At 40.7% G+C, this 18,020-nt stretch overlaps 1 protein-coding gene across 1 annotated transcript in view; it reads right to left on the reverse strand.

Annotated features, from left to right (window-relative positions):
* The window catches only part of MAN2A1 (mannosidase alpha class 2A member 1), a 177,808-nt gene that overhangs the window by 24,051 nt on the left and 135,737 nt on the right, over nucleotides 1-18,020 (reverse strand). Inside the window, exons 17-19 of the mRNA XM_062212295.1 lie at nucleotides 6,166-6,299; nucleotides 3,024-3,165; nucleotides 70-203 (exon numbers count right to left, since the gene is read on the reverse strand). Of these exons, the coding sequence (XP_062068279.1) occupies nucleotides 70-203; nucleotides 3,024-3,165; nucleotides 6,166-6,299 (410 nt within the window). The remainder of the gene's footprint in view (nucleotides 1-69; nucleotides 204-3,023; nucleotides 3,166-6,165; nucleotides 6,300-18,020) is intronic.

Below are 18,020 nucleotides of genomic sequence, written 5' to 3' on the forward strand. Positions count from 1 at the left end.
CATCCTAATTTCCAATGTTGTATGACGAAGAACAACCTACATCAGAACACGCTAGTTACTGCAGCCTACCAGGTTAACATCAGTTCTTGTTTCTAGCAGTATTCGGAAGAGATTGGCGGTAATCTTGTTATCCCGGACGCCTTGCCCCAGGCCGCGATTATCGTCTTGCATGAGTCTTCGATCCATGATGACTTCAATCTGACCTAAGCAACACACGGAGAAATTGACCAGGTGATTCAATACAGACATTTATTTCAGGCCACTGAAGTGGGAAGCATGACGTCTTGCTTTAAACTTCCCCATATTCAAGGAGATAAATCTATACCACCCAGTTATCAGGGTTTCTTTCGATAGCTCTGACAGCCTCTATGAATTCAAAAACTAAGACAGCATTTCTACGTTCTCCTCATTAATGCTGAGCAGCATTTCACGTGAAATTCAAAAGGGACATATCAGATGAAAATTTAAATTTCTTTTTAAAACAATTAATCTGAAGAGTAAATTAAGTTCTCCAAAACTTTCAGTGGCAGCACTTGGAATGTTACAATGCTATGTGTCAACTAAAAGACATCTGAAAATAAAAAGCTCCGTGCAAACCTGAATTTACAAAGATGTTTACGAGGTTTATCAGGAAATGCACATCACCCATGGTGTGATAATGCAGATGCACTGGGCCTCAGAAAGATGCGCGAGTAGGTCTTAGGTTCCTCAATAGGGGGCAGTGCTGAAGGAGCCCAAGGACTGGAGACAGCCTCCTTGTGCAGCCTTCCTGCTCAGACACCGAGTTAGCAGCTCAGCACTGCCCTGACTCCTCTGACTGAAGATGGTGTTCTCATCTGCCATTCAGTAACTCCACGTGCCCACTAGCTGACACTGCAAACTGGATTAGGTTATGACACTACAAAGTGAAAAAAACGGTAAAAAAGGGCTCTTATACATATATTTAAGATAACACTAAGGACTCAAAAAGCTTAAGCTATGTAACTTTTAAAAATACATGTATGTTCATCTGTACCTACTACTGGACTAAATGGTCATTCTGTATGGAAGGGAAAACAGCTCAGCTAAGTGGTTTTAACTATTCCATAGTCAACCCAACTCTATTTTCCTTCTTCTAAGTTTAAGCATTAAAATCACTACCCATGAACAGAACTCTCATTGCTCCCTCTGTATTTATGCAAAAAGTATCTGAGAACGACTCCTGGGGCACAGTGCTTAGTGGCTCCCACACCCATGTGCAGCTCCTCACTGGGCTCCCAAATTAACATCAATCGCCTGGCAACTTCTAATTCTGCCTCCAAATCAGTGTCCAAACAACACGGGACTTGGAATTTCTTGGACTGTACTCAAATTTTTTCATTCAAATACTAGGTTATTTGGGGGTCTGTAGCAGGTGCTTGGTTTTTCAGGGTGTCTTCACAGGGAAGTGAGCTAATACTGTTGATCATCACTGCTTGTGTTCTATTGCCAAGCAGCCGATGTAGAGCCTCACTCTGAGAATTTAAGGGAGAGTTTTAGAATGGGTACCTCAACAGTCACAGGTGGCACAAAGATGTTTTGTTTTATCTACACAGTATTATTTCATGGATTGGACAACATCACAGAATATTCCAGACTTCTGGACTATCAAAAACGGAAAAATCCATCAACCGTGGTCCCCACCCATATGGAGACAAGTAAAGAGCATGCTTTCTATGGTGTGGCTGCACCATTCACTGGGGGGAGATGTCTGCCAGTCTGTCAAGTCCCAACATTCCCCTGCAGACCTCGGAAGTGAAGCCACGACCACTTTCATAACTGAACTGGTGTCTTTTCAGCGTGAGTTCAAACGACTTTGTGTCATGAAGGCACAAAGAAAAATAAGAAGCAGTAATTTCTGCATGTGTGGAAGGAGAAAAGAATGAATATGTCTAATACAAAGAGTAGGTCTGTGTCAAAGGACACACCACGGTTTGTGCTCTTTATTATTTGCCTGTCTGGTTCAGTGGTTACCTTCAGCAGTTCTTAGTTTGTAGGAGGAAGAGTAATTTGTGGCATGCATGACAGCCAATTAAAAATCCATATTATAAGGACTCAAAGTCCTTCAGTACCAAGTCCTACAAAAGTAACCAGTATCTACTCTCTTTTGGAACCCTTAACACTGTGGCTCTCTTTATCCCTACACTTCTATCATCTCTGCTCCCTCTCCTCTTTGGAGAGGCAGAGAGGCAGAAAGAGGAGGACGCTTCAAAAAGTCCACGGAGAAATGGAATTAATGGGCATTCGGTGTAGCAGGTAAGATGCTGCTCGGGATGCTCTCGGCCCATTATCAGAGTTCTTGGGTTTGCGTCCTGGCTCTGCTTCTGACTCCAGCTTCCTTCTAATGTGTACCATGCACACTAGTGACAGCTCAAGAAGCCAGGTCACTGCCACCCACACAGGAGATGGAGGTTGAGTTCTCAGCCCCTGTCTTTGGCCTGGCCCAGCACTGGCTGCTGCAGGCATTTGTGGAGATCTCTGACTTTCTCTCTCTGTGTCTTTCAAATAAATAGATAAAAAACAAATAAATCTATTTCAGTCAAAGACTTTTTTTTAAATTCAGGTATAGTTTTTTCGTATTATGCATTCTCCATTAACTTTCTGAAGACCATTCATGTAACCTCCCATCTCTGCAAACTTGAACAAATGATCTAAACCTTCTGAATCTCAGCTTCCATGTCCACAACATCAGGTAGATGACAGAACTCTCTGCAAACAATAGGCTAACAGGAGAAGGAAGTTATCTTTAACAGCAATCAAGACGCGGAGTTCCAGGTCCCCTGTTCTTCATCTGAAAACAGGAAATTCATCATTTTATGTTTCTCCTCCCCAAGCCCCAAATTAGTTAACAGTCTGGTTCTTAAAAGAAAAAAAAAAGAAAAAAACTAGAAAGCAGAGAGGGTAGTTTTTACTGGAGAGGATAATTCATACATTTAACCGACAGAAAGATTATGCATGGGGAACTGAAGCATTTCAGGGTAAGGAAAAATTTAAATAGCACATACCACTGCTCAAACTGGAAACACCCAAGGACTGAGCAGAGAGCAGCGTTAGCCGATGTTTGGCGTCCTGGATGTAGGCCATGGTGGTCATGGGGTACACATTTGCTTGAAGCGGCAATTTGCTCATTGTCATTCTAGGTTGGATCTACAAAACCAAGAAATTCTCTTAAAAGGAAAAAGGGGTGATATTTACGTATGTACTGCAATTAGTACACCTGATCTTAGCCAAAAGGCCGAGAAGCGATGTACTGCAATTAGTATGAGGTACAGAGGATTTTCCTTCTGAAGAGACAAAGATACAGCTTTGTCCAAGTAAAGAAAAATTTAAAACTTCATAACGTTTTTGAAGAAAAAAATCACGATGATCTCTGAAAACCATTTTTAAGTGGGAAAGGTAGAACTTGTCCAGATTGTAAAAATAGGCATTCCTATTTAAATCTGGAATAAAAATGCTCAACACAAGTCTTCTAGCTCTCCAGTATTTGCATAAAACAAATTATAAAGGTATTAAGTATTCATTTCTCATCTACCTCTAACATGCTGCTTTTGTAATGAATGCTAAGCATAATAGCTCTCTATCCCCTTTCAGGAAATATTTCTTGTTATTCTTGAATCAGTTTTAATAAATACCACAGAGCTCGTCACCAAATCCTCTAACATATTACATTATAATCAAATGCAGATATTTAAAAATCATGCAACATTTTCTCTTGTTTAGTTTCGATGCAGATCATTCCAAACTCCAATTTTTCATAGCCTAGTATCTGAGTGCATAAAATATAACTTTATTTTTTGAGACAGTTAGCCAGTAGCCTAAGGCCAGTCGGGGTTACAGTGACTAACTCTATTATTAAGGATTTTTATTCATACCACATTAAAATGCCACCTCCTCATTGGAAATTATGACAATTTCACATGAAACTCAAGAACAGGAGAGGTACAAAGTTAATGTAATTGTTACTGCATACTGAATGATCCTCAATGGAACGTACAGCCCTGAGGGTTTCACGGCTCTCGTCCTTACTCTTCTCAGCAACCCTTTCAGCCTCCTAGTTGTATCGAGTTGACCCATGTCTCCACCCACCTCCAGAAAATGCATGTCCACCCTCGTGCTGGGAATAACAGGGTCTCTGCAGAAACGACTGAGGTCATACTGCATGAGGGTGGGCCCTACCCCAATGACTGGAGTCCCTGTGAGGGGGGGACGTCTGGCCACAGAGAGATACACATGATGCCAGAGGCAGAGACTGGAGTGATGCACCTACAAACCAAGGAAGGCCAAGAATGTTCAGCAACACAGAGGCTGGGAGGCGGCAAGGAAGGGTATTTCCCCAGAGCCTTCGGAAGGAACGGGCCCTGCCGACACCTGGACTTTAGACACGCAGCCTCAGAACTGCAGATGAGGACATCTGTGTTGTTTTAAGCTATTCAGTTTGTGGGAGTTTATATGGCAGCCCTAGGAAATTAATAGACTGGTGAAGAAACAACTGTAAACTGGGCGGGGGAAAGCGACAGGGTACCCTGAAGGAATTCTCCCCTTCATCTTTTCAACCCCTATCTTCCCACCCCAATTACCTTGTATACTGAAATTTGAACAAAAGGAATTTAAAACTGCCACAGACACATTACTCCTCGCCCCGTGTGTGGGGGCCTAGATTCCTAGTTCTGCACAAGCACTACTATTTTCAAAGCTTAAAAATGGCTTACATCTTTTAAAAGAAGAAATATTTATAGATTTGAAAATATTTTCCTATTCAAATGTTTGATCTTAGACAAATGCATTTTTAGTTATTCATTTCTCCTGCTTGATAATTTCTGTGTACACCCACACATACAAATAAATACTTCTTTTACGACTTTAAGAAAAGACTTTCTTTTGGATACAAGGAAAATGAATCACCATAAAGTCAGGGTTTCATTTGAGAATCAAACGACTACAGCAGAGTTAACATGTTCACTGGGAATACATGCTGCAAGTTTTGTGTTTTGTTAGAGGTTTAAATTTAACTTTTGCAGGAAATCACAGAAGAGAAAAGTATCGCAATTATTTCCACTCTTTCCCAGTTGAAAATCAGACAAAGTAAAAGCATATGTTGTAAAATTTTTTCTATCCATAGCCAGAAATTTCTATATGCTCCATACTCATATTTTTAACGGTATCATTTCAAAGACATTTAGCATTGCACACATGCACTCAGAATGCAGAGATTCAGGTAACAAAGATATTAGATAATTGACAATTTGAAAAATATTATATGAATTGCCTTACTATTATTTAAAACGTTTTCATGAAAATTTTAATATATATCTGCCTACATTTGTAAACAGAAACATTTGTGTATACACAGGTGTATGTATACATGTACACACAGAAACACAAATGTGTCAATAAAAAGAAGGAGTTTCCTTGAATTTAAAAGAGCCCATTATTAGATCACACATGTAAGTATATACAAAGAATAAACCACATATGCATAGACCAATTCCTTTGGAGAGGGAAAGAGATAATCCATCAGTCCCTAATTAATTTTCCTTTCTAGTAGATATGTTAATACACACATTTTTGCATTAAGTTATTTAACATGCATAATGGTCACCAAATCTCCCTTTGAATAAGTAAATCCTGTTCTAAAAGACAGTTTCTCAAACATTTTTCCTGAGGGGACCGTGCTGTGATGTAGTGGGTTAAGCTGCAGCCGGCACAGCACTGGTATCCATATGGCCATTGGTTTAAGTCCCAGCTACTCCACTTCTGGTCCAGCTCCCTGATAATGCACCTGGGAAAGCAGTGGAGGATGATCCAAATGGTTGGGCCCTTGCACCCACATGGGAGACTTGGATACAGTTCCTGGCTTCCGCCTGGCCCAGCCCTGGCCATTGCAGCCAACTGGGGAGTGAATCAGCAGATGGAACTCTATCTTTCAAATATAATAAAATAAATTTAAAAATATCTTTTTCCCTGGCTTCAGAAATCTGACTGAAAGAGAAAACTATAACTGTCTGCTAAAATTCAGTTTTATTTTAGAAATAATTTGTAACCTTAGGCACACTTTGTTCAAAGGACCCAAAATTAACTGGCCCACTATCATACATAAAAATTACATAGCAATAAAACCATTATTTAGACATTTTAAAGGAAAATTACCTGGTATCCATTTAGGTCAGTATAAAATCTATTTTGGCTATTTATTTCAGAAGAAATTCTCATTGCTATCTCACGGTTAAATGAATTTCGGATGTCCACAATATTGGAAACTTCCACAGACTGTCCTTCTATTCCTAAATTTAAAAGAATATGCATATTAATAGAAAGAAATAAATTGCCTGTCATTCTGGAAATAGTATAGAGAACTCCTTCTGAAGCTAAAAGCTCTGTTAGCTACTTCCTGTCTTCACCACCTCTCATATACTAACTGGTGTTAACACTTTACACTTTCTCTTTTTTTAGCATCAGGTGCTTTTATGACAGCATTTATTCAAGGTAACATATCATTCATAAAAAGGATGAAGAGGTGAGGTAAACAGAAGGTGGCGTCCACTGTCTAAGTGGTTCTTGGATGACTTTCAGAGAGGACAGAGGACAGGAAATGAGCAAAGGTCAGAGCACTCCAGCTGGCCACCTCTCACCTGTACCACTGGTCCCGGGCAGAGCCTCCCCCCCACCCCACCCCCCGTCCATTTCTCCGCCTTGCTCTCTTCACACTAGAAACTATGAGTCAGTGAAATGTACAATCTGTTAGTACAAAAGGCAGTGCATTACTGCCCACAATCTATTTCTAGGAAAAGAGGCAGGATATCCAATGAACCTGATATTAATATATTAGTATTGCAGACTAGAAGCTGGAGAGCTCCCCCAAGTTAAATCAATTTTAATTGAATTTGGTATCTCTTAGGACCCCTTGTTATGGAATGACCGTTCTCTCTTTTGCTATACAAAGCAGAAAACCGCTTGAGAACAATCTGATCAAACAATTTGTTGTTATTGTTGTTTGTTTCAAGTGTTTTACCACTGTCTATCATTTTAGACTAACTGTAATTTTAGTTCCTCAGTGAAGCCTTGGGTCAATTTCAGAGATGGAGAGAGGGCTTGTGAAGAAATTCTACATTCCTGACACCAATCAAGTATATGGAGGGACTTCAAAAAGCTGATGGAAAATGGAATTAAAAGTTTACTTTTTGCTGCAAAAAGTTTTTGAAAGTCACACATTTTAGAGGACTTTAACAAGTTCATGGAAAATATGGATTATGAAAAGCTATGTCTAGATTTCAAAATTTTTGTACTAAGATAAACATCTTTTAATTCTACCTTCCCATGAACTTTCTGAAGTATGTTCGTACAGCAGGTATTTTAGGATATTTAGGATATCCCAAGGAAGAGAACAATTAGGAAAGGGGTCATAAGACAGACTGGCCCTATTCTACTGCACAGAAGTGAAGCTTCCTGAATCTCTGGGATACCTGGAAACTTACCTACAGCTTTATTCTCATTAACCACATCTGCTTAATTGTCATGCACAACCTGACATCATGCTGGCAGCCAGCATACTCTGTAAACAGAAAGGGCTGTGCAAGGAAAACAGCCAGTGGAAGGTGGAAGAAATGAAGACCTTCTTCCCAGCAGCTACGAATCCGAGCTGCAAGATGGCGGAATAGGAAGGGAGCACACTATTAGTCCAGGGGAGAGACAGTTTAATAAAAGTGGAGAAACCGCAGGGTCAAGGAAGAGTAGGGGAAGAAGCAGCAGAGGAAACTCTTCTGGAACTAGTGATTCACTGTGGACCTGCGTGGAGAGGGTGGGAGCCCAAGTTCGGGACACCAGCAGCAGAATCAACACACCAGTGCAGGAACGCGAGGTGAGCCGAACCTCAATAGCCCAAGACACCAGCGGGCAAGCGGAAAGAGGAGACTAGAGGGAACGAGGCTTGAAACTCCGTGGGGAAAAGTTCACCAGGCTAACTAGAAGAGAGAGAGGAAAAAAAAAAGTGACCGATACGGACACAAGTTTCTCTCTCTCCACTCACCTCTCAAAGGCGAGCAAGACAAAGAGCAGGCACCATTTTGACATTCATCATAAGCAGGGCGACCTCAGGTCTGCACCGGCCCTGAGCCTAGCAGAAAAACCTGCCTCTGGGGGGAGGGGTGAAATAACAGGAGATTAGCATCTAACTTGGCAACCCAGTGGGAGACTGCAGGAGAATTGGAGGCCACACTGAGGGCAGCACAGATTCCCTGGGTGGTCCTTGGGAAAGAGCTTCCAATCTCTGGCTCCTGTGGGTATATCATTTGCCTGCTAACTACCTCCAATTACATTCAGCTGTGCGGAATTACTTCCCTTTTGAATCAAAGAAAGAAAGAAAGAGAGATTTACCACACCTAACCTGGGAGTGTCATCTTTGACACACCCTCAACCCTGAGGAACCAAACACAGCTCTCAGTCCACACTCATCTCAAGCCTCTAAGGCTCCACTGAAAGCAGACAGTCCACTTAATATAGAGCCATAGTGTAACAAGAAAAAACACCATAGTGAAGAAACCAAATATCTCCAACATGCCAAACAACAAACGCAAAAATCGAGGTAACAAGAACAAGGAAGACACTATGACGCCCCCAAATGAAAAAGACACCCCAATTCAAGATTATGAAGATGAGGAGATCGAAGAAATGCAAGAAGCAGATCTCAAAAAATTGATAAGAACATTAAGAAGTTCTCAAAAACAAATTCTTGAACTACAGAAATCCTTAATGGACAAGATAGAAAATCTCTCTCGTGAAAATGAAATATTAAGGAGGAATCAAAATGAAATGAAACAACTAGTGGAACAAGAAACGGTGATAGTGACGAGAAATCATAATGAAATGAAGAATTCAATAGATCAAATGACAAACACATTAGAGAGCCTTAAAAACAGAATGGGCGAAGCAGAAGAGAGAATATCAGACTTAGAAGACAGAGAACAGGAAAGGAAACAGGCAAACCAAAGAAAAGAAGAGGAAATTAGAAATCTAAAAAATATTGTCGGGAATCTACAGGATACTATTAAAAAATCTAACAATCGGGTTCTAGGAGTTCCTGAAGGCATGGAGAGGGAGAAAGGATTAGAAGGCATTTTCAGTGAGATACTAGCAGAAAATTTCCCAGGTTTGGAGAAGGACAGAGGCATCTTAGTACAGGAAGCTTATAGAACCCCTAATAAACATGACCAAAAGAGATCCTCACCACGACACATTGTAATCAAACTCACCACAGTGAAACATAAAGAAAAGATCCTAAAATGTGCAAGAGAGAAACGTCAGATCACTCTCAGAGGATCTCCAATTAGACTCACAGCAGACTTCTCATCAGAAACCCTACAAGCTAGAAGGGAATGGCAAGACATAGCCCAGGTACTAAGAGAGAAAAACTGCCAGCCCAGAATATTATATCCGGCAAAGCTCTCATTTGTGAATGAAGGTGAAATTAAGACTTTTCATAGCAAACAGAAACTGAAAGAATTTGTTGCCACTCATCCTGCCCTGCAAAAGATGCTTAAAGATGTGTTACACACAGAAACACAGAAACATGGTCACCAATATGAAAGAAGGTAAAGGAAGGAAACCTCACAGCAAAAGATCACAGGAAGCTCAATTTCTCTTTGACATAGAATTAAACTCTGATGCTCTGTTAAAGCAATGTGTTAAAGTAATCTAGTACGTTCTCTTATGTCTGTTAAATTCTAATTGTTCAAAAACAGCTGAATTGTTATTAAGAGCTATGGGTTATTTAAATATGTGCTTATTTTCAAAGATTTGAATAATCACCTTGTAACAATGATCAAATTTGGTCTATGTTATGTCATGATTTTAAGGAATCTTATTTCAACCAGATATTTTGGATTTTGAGCCTTCTTGGCATTCTTGACAGGCATTCAAAAAAATCAAAGTTTCAAACAATCTGGTGTCTAAAATTTCCAGTAAATCCTGGACTTTGGTTTTTCCAGTTTTGGCCCAACTGAAAAAATCGAAGGACCTATGTCTCTCATCTTATAGAGACACCAACTAATCAGGCTATTTGGATTATATTAGAAGTACTGTCAAGATGTGATGTGGTACCAGACTTTAAGTTTCTATAATGGAAAATGCTATTAATACAAATGTTTGAGAATTAAAAAGTCTAATGATCTTGTGTTACTAGACATGATAGTTATCTTAATGAGAAAGCCCCAGAGGCCTAAAGGGTTAAATACTTGTAAAATCCTACAGGTGCTTTCAAAAATACTGTGAAGTAAGCAAGTGCCTCTTGTTGGTTGATGAGTTTATAATTTTAAACATGGCGACTTAAAGTCTTTTGTCATCCACAGTTATATATGATTTGCTGCTCATAAAACTAAAGCATTGTTGGTTCTGTGTTAAGCTGTCCTCCTATAGGTTCCTATGGACTTTTTCCAGCCACTTCTATTGTATTCAGTACTTTGGGATGGCTCTGTAAACAGATGAAGCCAATAATGTATTAACAGTACCAACTGAGAGAAAGTATGGTTAACTGAGGTTACTAAAAACAAAAAACAATTCAAATCAATTGGCAATCTACAAAAAGAGTTAAAGATTGTAAAAGCTATTATTAAAATTGCTATATTGGTCTATTATGCTATGTTATATGAGTGTACATATTGTATGTCCACATGGGGAAATTTTATTAAGAGTTTTATTTTAAATGGCTTATAGATAAGATTGTCCATAAATTTAAGCTGCTAAAATTAATCAAGGATACATTTTAATTTGTGTGACCTGAATCTGTGTATCATATGGTTTAAACTTGTTGGTAGAAAGAAACTAAAAACATTTTAGATGGTTGTGCTTAAGTTTCCTGGTTAAACAAACTACACCATGTTAGATATTTAAGAGGTGTTTTCAAATACATGATTCTTACAATTTATAGAAGGCATTGGACCTTCTGGTAAATGTTTTCTTAAGTTGTTATCTAATGGTTGAAACGGTTTGCTAAGTATTCATGTGATATTGCTATTGTCAGCAAGCGATCTAGGACTTGCTCCCTCATTTCTCTATTCTAAGCCCAACTTGTTCTTTCATTTCTCTATTCTCTTCAAGGTAGGAAACTAATTCTATTATGAAGGAATCTGTAGGACGCACAATTTAATCTTTAGACCTTATAAAAGAGATGGCTAACATTTTTCTGTAATAGCATAGCCAAAATAAGAACTTAAATAATAATCTCATAGCTAGATTCACTTCGCCATCAGCAAAGTATACAGTAAGTAGAAAAAACCTCCCTTTCAGACCAAAGGGAAAGAAAGTTTTAAAGTGAGAATATAATTTTCCTCATGGGCATTGTCTACCTTAGAAAAACTACTACAGAACATGCCTGTGACTATAGACTTGTAGTTCAGGCCACCGAAGATTAGAGATAGGACTTGAGCACTCCCTTGACTTGCATCCTCTGGTCTGCTTTAACACAAACCAGGAGGAAAAGAAAGCTAGGCATCAGAAGCAATGGGTGGCAGGCCTATTACTGGCTGATCTGTACAGTGATCTGCCCTCAAGGAGACCCAACAGGCCAGTCCACTGCAGTGGCTTTCAATGTGGTAAGCCTGGGCTTCAGCAGAAGTCAGCTTGTGAAGAGCCCTGGCAACTCTGCCAAGAGTTGGATCACTGGAAATGGACCTGCCCTGCAGTCAAGGATGCCCAGGTCAGAGCCACAGATCTTATTGGCTCTAAGCTGAAAAGCCCTTCACTCAGCCCAACTTCCAAAGTGACCACTGCAGCTGAGGGGATGGTCAAGTAGGGTCAGCAACATTGCAGGCAGAACTGTAAATTTCTTGTTAGAGATGCCCCCTGCCTTTACCTGGCCAGCTCTCCTCCCAGGCCAGCCAAGTAATGAAAGTCAACAGAGTGCCTTCCCCTAGGAGGTTCACACCTCCCTTAGGATATACCCCATGTGAAGAGATAGATAGGTCTGGGCCTCTTAACTTACAAGGCCTAAAGCCCACCAGATTATTATCAAGCCCCTTCTGTCGGGTTCTATTTGCCTCTCAATCAGAAAACTTAATTGTAGCTTAGACAGCACCTTTCTTAGCTCCTCTAATAATGACTCTGTCCTTTGTTCTAGGCCCTGTCTAGCACACTTGGGCCTCATTCCTTTGTAATCATAACCTCTACTCTACCACCAATGGCTCTACTCCCAACCTGTGTGTACTGATGGTCCTCTTCCCCACTTAATGCTGTATAATTGTTCAAACCTGGTAAATGCCACTCTTAGGATCATTGGTTACTATCCTCACTCTGTCTTTTATGACCTTGTCTAAATATGATCAGAGTCGGCAAACTTGGAAGGCTTCCATAGCCTTGGCAACTCATGACGACAGCCTAGGATGGTTACTGGCGCCATAAACTAGAGTGTCAATTTGTTGGGTCAACAACAGGAGTCACTGTGCACTTGTTCCTCATGTGGGATCTCTGTCCTTAATGTGCTGTACATTGTGATTTAATGCTATAACTAGTACTCCAACAGTATGTTTCACTTTGTGTTTCTATGTGGGTGCAAACTGTTGAAATCTTTATACTAAATTGATCTTCTGTATAGAAAGAGAATTGAAAATGAATCTTGATGCAAATGAAGGGGAGAGGGAGCAGGAGAGGGGAGGGTTGCGGGTGGGAGGGAAGTTATGGGAGGGGGAAACCATTGTAATCCATAAGCTGTACACTGGAAATTTATATTCATTAAATAAAAGTTAAATAAATAAATAAATAAATAAATAAATAAATAAAAAAGAAAAGAAAAAGAAAGTGACAGTAGATGTTAAAGAGGTTTCAATATGTGGGGTTTGTGGAAAAGGATGCCAACAACAGCTAGTTTTGAGCACCACAGGTTTATGTGAAAAGTGCTTTGGAAATTGTAAAATATGAAAAATAACGTGGTGATGAGTAATCCTAAATGGGCTGATTCCTCTATTAACACTACTTTCAGAATGCTCCCCGAACTTCTTTGTAGCTGCTTGTCCAACTCAAACAACCTCAACTGGAGCCGACTTCAGTTTTTTGCCATGTTTGTAAAACTATTATTAGTACAGTCTCCTTCTGTGGAATGAATGAAGGATGTCTTTTTCTTTTTAACAGCCATAGTCTAAACCACTACCCTCTGTCAGTTAAATCACATACACATACACACACACACACACACACTATTCTCTGGCATTATGGGAAGAACTCCCAAAGACACATTAAACTGATGACAAGTACAGCAGTATCTTATTCGAAATAGGATATATGTTGCTCTAAATGCAAACTTTCCTTTAAATATGCTTACATGAACTGGAATATTTTTGTGTACACAGAATTTAAAATATACACAGAATTTTAATGGACAAGTGGCTACTGATGACCCAGAGACATCCAATACACAAACTGTAGCACCGGGGATGACAAGATCCATGGAGAAAAAGGGAGTTCAGTAGATGAGAAGTTAGCTCTAATTTACTGGTAACATCTGTAGGGTTTTTAGCACTGTTTCATGTTTTCTTCTGTTTAGAATGGATATTCTCTCAGGGGTCAACAAAAAAACATGAAATGAAATGAAGTCTCAACAAGGGAGAAGATAATTCATTTCAATTCATGTATCTCCAGAAAAGAGTTACAAAGAACACAATTCAAGGAAAAATTAATAATTTCACATCACCTCTAGGATAATAAGTTATTTCCATCGACAAAAATCTTTCTAGAGCTCAGGATTATACTCAGAATCTGTTATGGCAACAAATATTTAGGGCTCTTTCAAAGGAGCCTTTATGCTCATTCACAGTTTGGCAAGACATTGAATTCTCTACCAGGAGAGACTTTTAAAATAGGGTCAAACTTAATATGCTTATTATAAACAAATAAAACTATAGTGGTAATAAAAACAAAGAGGTATCCCTGAGTTCTCTAAGAGAATGTTTTAAAGAACAGTAGATGCAAGACAGAGACTGCCAACTTTTCTTATTCTGTGTCGAGAATTCCCTACGGTGTGCCTTTCCCAGAGCAGCTCACTGGAAGGAAGGGAGAACTTCCTGGAAAGCAGGAGGACACACCAGGGACACCCAGCGAGCGGTCAGCAGGATCTCTGCAGTATGTGTCTGCCCAAGTCGTACTTTCACCAGAGGGTTGCACCTGGGCATGCAGGGCCAGGGCTTTCTAAGCCCTTCTGGTTTTTCTTCAGTCCTGCAAGAGAAAATAGCTCTCTACAAGGTTAGTCCACTGGAAGGACAAAGGGGTGATGCATTCCTGGGGTTGAAATAAATGAAAGTGAGTGCTCTCTTGCTGCTAACACCTGCTCCTGAAGAACGGAGAACAGAAGCTGTTGCTTCTTATTTTAACACAGGCAATGCAAGGTAAAACAGAGCCAGTATGCAGGTTAAAAAGTTCTAACAGGGGCCGGTGTTGTTGCATAGTGAGTTAAGCCATCGTCTGCAATGCATCAGTTGGAGTACAGGCGTCAGTTGGAGTCCTGGTTGTTCCACTTCCAATCCAGCTCCCTGTTAACATGCCTGGGAAAGCAGCAGAAGATGGCCCAAGTGCTTGGGCCCCTGCACCCCTGTGGGAGACCCGGGTGAAGCTCCTGGCTCCTGGTTTTAGCCTGACCCAACCCCAGCCTTTGAGGACACCTGTGGAGTAAATCAGTAGATGGAATCAGTGGATGGAAGATTTCTCCTTCTCTAACTCTGCCTTTCAAATAAATAAAATACATCTTTAAAAAAGAACAGTCCTAATAAAGACGCCAAAGAGAGTCTTGCAGAAGTTTTCCTCGTGCTGAGCTGTTTGGGCACCTGCTGTGATCCCGTGCTCACACCTGCAGTGGGGGGATGCTGGTGATGTCTGCCTCACCACAGCCTATTAGCTTCTCATGGACACAGGCCACCCAACACATTATCTTTGCTCTCCAGTTCTCAGCAACACTCTGGGCAACTTAGGGTTGAGCTGCTGATAAACAGAAAGAGTTAAGATGGGAAGGCTGGTCCATTATGCAGAAATTAGCTGACTTGGGAGGGAAACAGACTGGACAATGGATAAAGTTTCAAAAGGTGAAGGGACTTGTATGTTGGGCAAACACATGCATGTCAGGATGGAAGCTCTCGAGGATGGGGACCAGGTCTCACTTAGCTTCACACTCCACCGTGGGGAAGGTGCACATACACGCCTGATGAGGGAAAGGTGGCAGTGAGGAGGGGTGGCACAGGTTCAGCACGGACTCTACATGCACTAACTCAGTAGTCCTGACCCAAGGCCCAGGATCACAAGGCTGGACGCACCCTCCCAACCCTAGAGCATCATGGGCAGGCCACCTACTGGGGAAGGATGACATTACTTTTGGAACAAGGTAACAAGGTCTGGGACAAGCCTTGCAGTGCCTCATAAGTAGAAAGATGATTTCCAGATTTTTTTTTTTTTTTAAGGAAATAGGACACTGAACTGGGATTGAATACTTAATTGTGTGAAGTAAAATTAAGGGACAAAGCTTGCCAGACCTGAAATCTCTTCATAAGTACCCCCAGGGCTGGTTCTGTGGCGTAGTGGGTAAAGCTGCCACCAGCAGTGTCTGCATCCCATATGGGTACAGGTTTGAGTCTCCACTGCTCCACTTCCAATCCAGCTCTCTGCTATGGTCTGGGATAGCAGTAGAAGATGGCCCAAAACCCTGGGCCCCTGCACCCACGTGGTTAAGATGTGGAGGAAGCTCCTGGCTTTGGATCGGCACAGCTCTTGGCCATTGCAGCCAACTGAGGAGTGAACCAATGGATGGAAGACCTCTTTCTCTCTCTGCCTCACCTTCTCTTTCTATATAACTCTGTCTTTTAAATAAATAACAACAACAACAAAAAACTACCCCCAAACTCTCTTGAAATGGTAGAGTCTTGAGTGGGTGTTGTGACGAAGTGGTTTAGGCTGCTCCTTGGGACATCTGCAACCCATACGACTGCCTGGTTCAAGCCTCAGCTACTCCATTTTCTGCCAATGCACCTGGGAGGCAGGAGACGATGGCCCAAGGATGTGGGTTCCTGCCACCCACATGTGAGAACTGAACAGAGTTCCAGGCTACTGGCTTTGGCCTAGCCCAGCCTTGGCTGTTGTGGGCATTTGGGAAGTGAAACAGTGAATGGAATGCCTCTCTCTCTCACTCCCTCTCTCCTCTCTTTTCTGTCATTCTGCTTTTCAAATTAATTAATTCATTGACTGAATTAAAAACAACACATTCACTTTAGAAACCAAGAGAACACTACACAGGAAATAATAAACATTAATGATACGTGCTTGCTGCACCTGATGCACAGGAGAGTGATGGGGAGCATACTCAATGTACACCAGTGCTTAAGAGGGAGCATGGGAAAGACACTAGACGTCTATCACCAGGGAAATAGATCAATAAAGCCAGAAACAATCATGCTGTATAGCAAACAAAAAGAATGAGGTGGCTATCTGTCCTGGCACAGGAAGAGTGGATGAGCTTACTGTAGCACTTGCACCATTTGAGAAATGCTGAAAACAGACACAAACACAATGCTATCCGGCTCTACAGGCAGAGCGCCTTGTGTTTGTGCTGGGTCTTTATTACCTGTCCCAAGGAGTGGATGGAGACAGATGCAGATTCCAGCAGACTTTACCTTCCATTTGTAATATGTGGAATTATTGTTTAAAAAATAAGATTAGGCATTTTTTCAAGGAAGAACTGAAGATGTCAGGAAGAAATGAAACCATGTAGGTCACCAACAGGAGGCTTGAGGCTGGTGGGATCTGAGTCACTTTTGAAATGATGCAGTTCCCCTCAGAGCCTCCCTGACTGAGTAGCCAGCTCTGATAACGCAGCATTTGTGGAATGAAGCAGCGGATGGAAGATCTCTCCTTTCTCTCTCTCTGTAACTCTTTCAAATAAATAAAAAAACTTCAAAAAAAAAAAAAAGAGACCTAATTTATCATGAGGTCCTATTGATTTCTGGGTCTGGAAAGATTCATGTTAATTATTTCTTTTTAACATCTGCATTCATGAAAATAAACTATAGTAAATTTCATTCCAATTCTCAAATTTAAAAAAAAATGATGAAACAATATTTTGTTCTATTCACTAAACACTAAATGACTGCTATTATTATTGATCATAATATGAGTTGGATAGTAGTTTGCATGTTTTACACTTCTGATTTCAATGAACTCTTACAATGTCAAAAAAAAAAACCAAATGTATAATAGGAAAGGTACAGTCTTATGATGATATAAATTACAAATTTTGGATAAAACTTAGGCCAATTAAGAATGGTATACTTAAAAGAAGCTTAATAGCTAAAAAATCCACAACGATACTGGAAAGCAGTCTGACGTTTTTAAAAAATAAACATTGGTTTTATGAAACAAACAGGTATTTCTTGGAAGCTCTATTTTGGAGGGAACATGACACCTACATCAGCAGTTTCAACCTCAGAGTTGATAATTACCATAAACAAAGTCTAACTACGGCACTCTCTTGGCAGGTGAACATTAGCTTACAACCCTGGAGTTTCCTTGGTACCTTCTCCATGATTCAACGTCGGGCTGGCGTGGGACAGGGGAGAGAATTCAGCGATAGTCATACTGTCTAACACACCCTCAACTGCACTGTCACCCTGATATATACTTCCTGTTCTCCTAAACACCCTGTTTTGCAAGGTGTCTTCAGGCCTGAAGCAGATCAGCCATGAGAATGTGTCTAATTATTCCTTTTCTATCACTCTTTCACTACTTCATGTCTCTAATTACACACACACACACACACCCACGCATGTACAGGCACATGACCCAAAACAGCAACAGTGCCTGAGCTCTCATCCACCCTTAGCTCTAAACAAAGACAATTTAAAGTACTGGTGTCTGATGGGAGGTCAATGACCAAACAACAAATACTCTTGCAAAACCCGTGATTTCCAGTTGTTTGCTTTCTGACTATTAAGAAGATAATAGTGAGCTGGGAGCACCTAACTCATAAGGAGTTGAAAGTGTTGAAA

This window comes from Lepus europaeus, chromosome 15, assembly GCF_033115175.1.
Source record: "Lepus europaeus isolate LE1 chromosome 15, mLepTim1.pri, whole genome shotgun sequence".
NCBI lineage: Eukaryota > Metazoa > Chordata > Mammalia > Lagomorpha > Leporidae > Lepus > Lepus europaeus.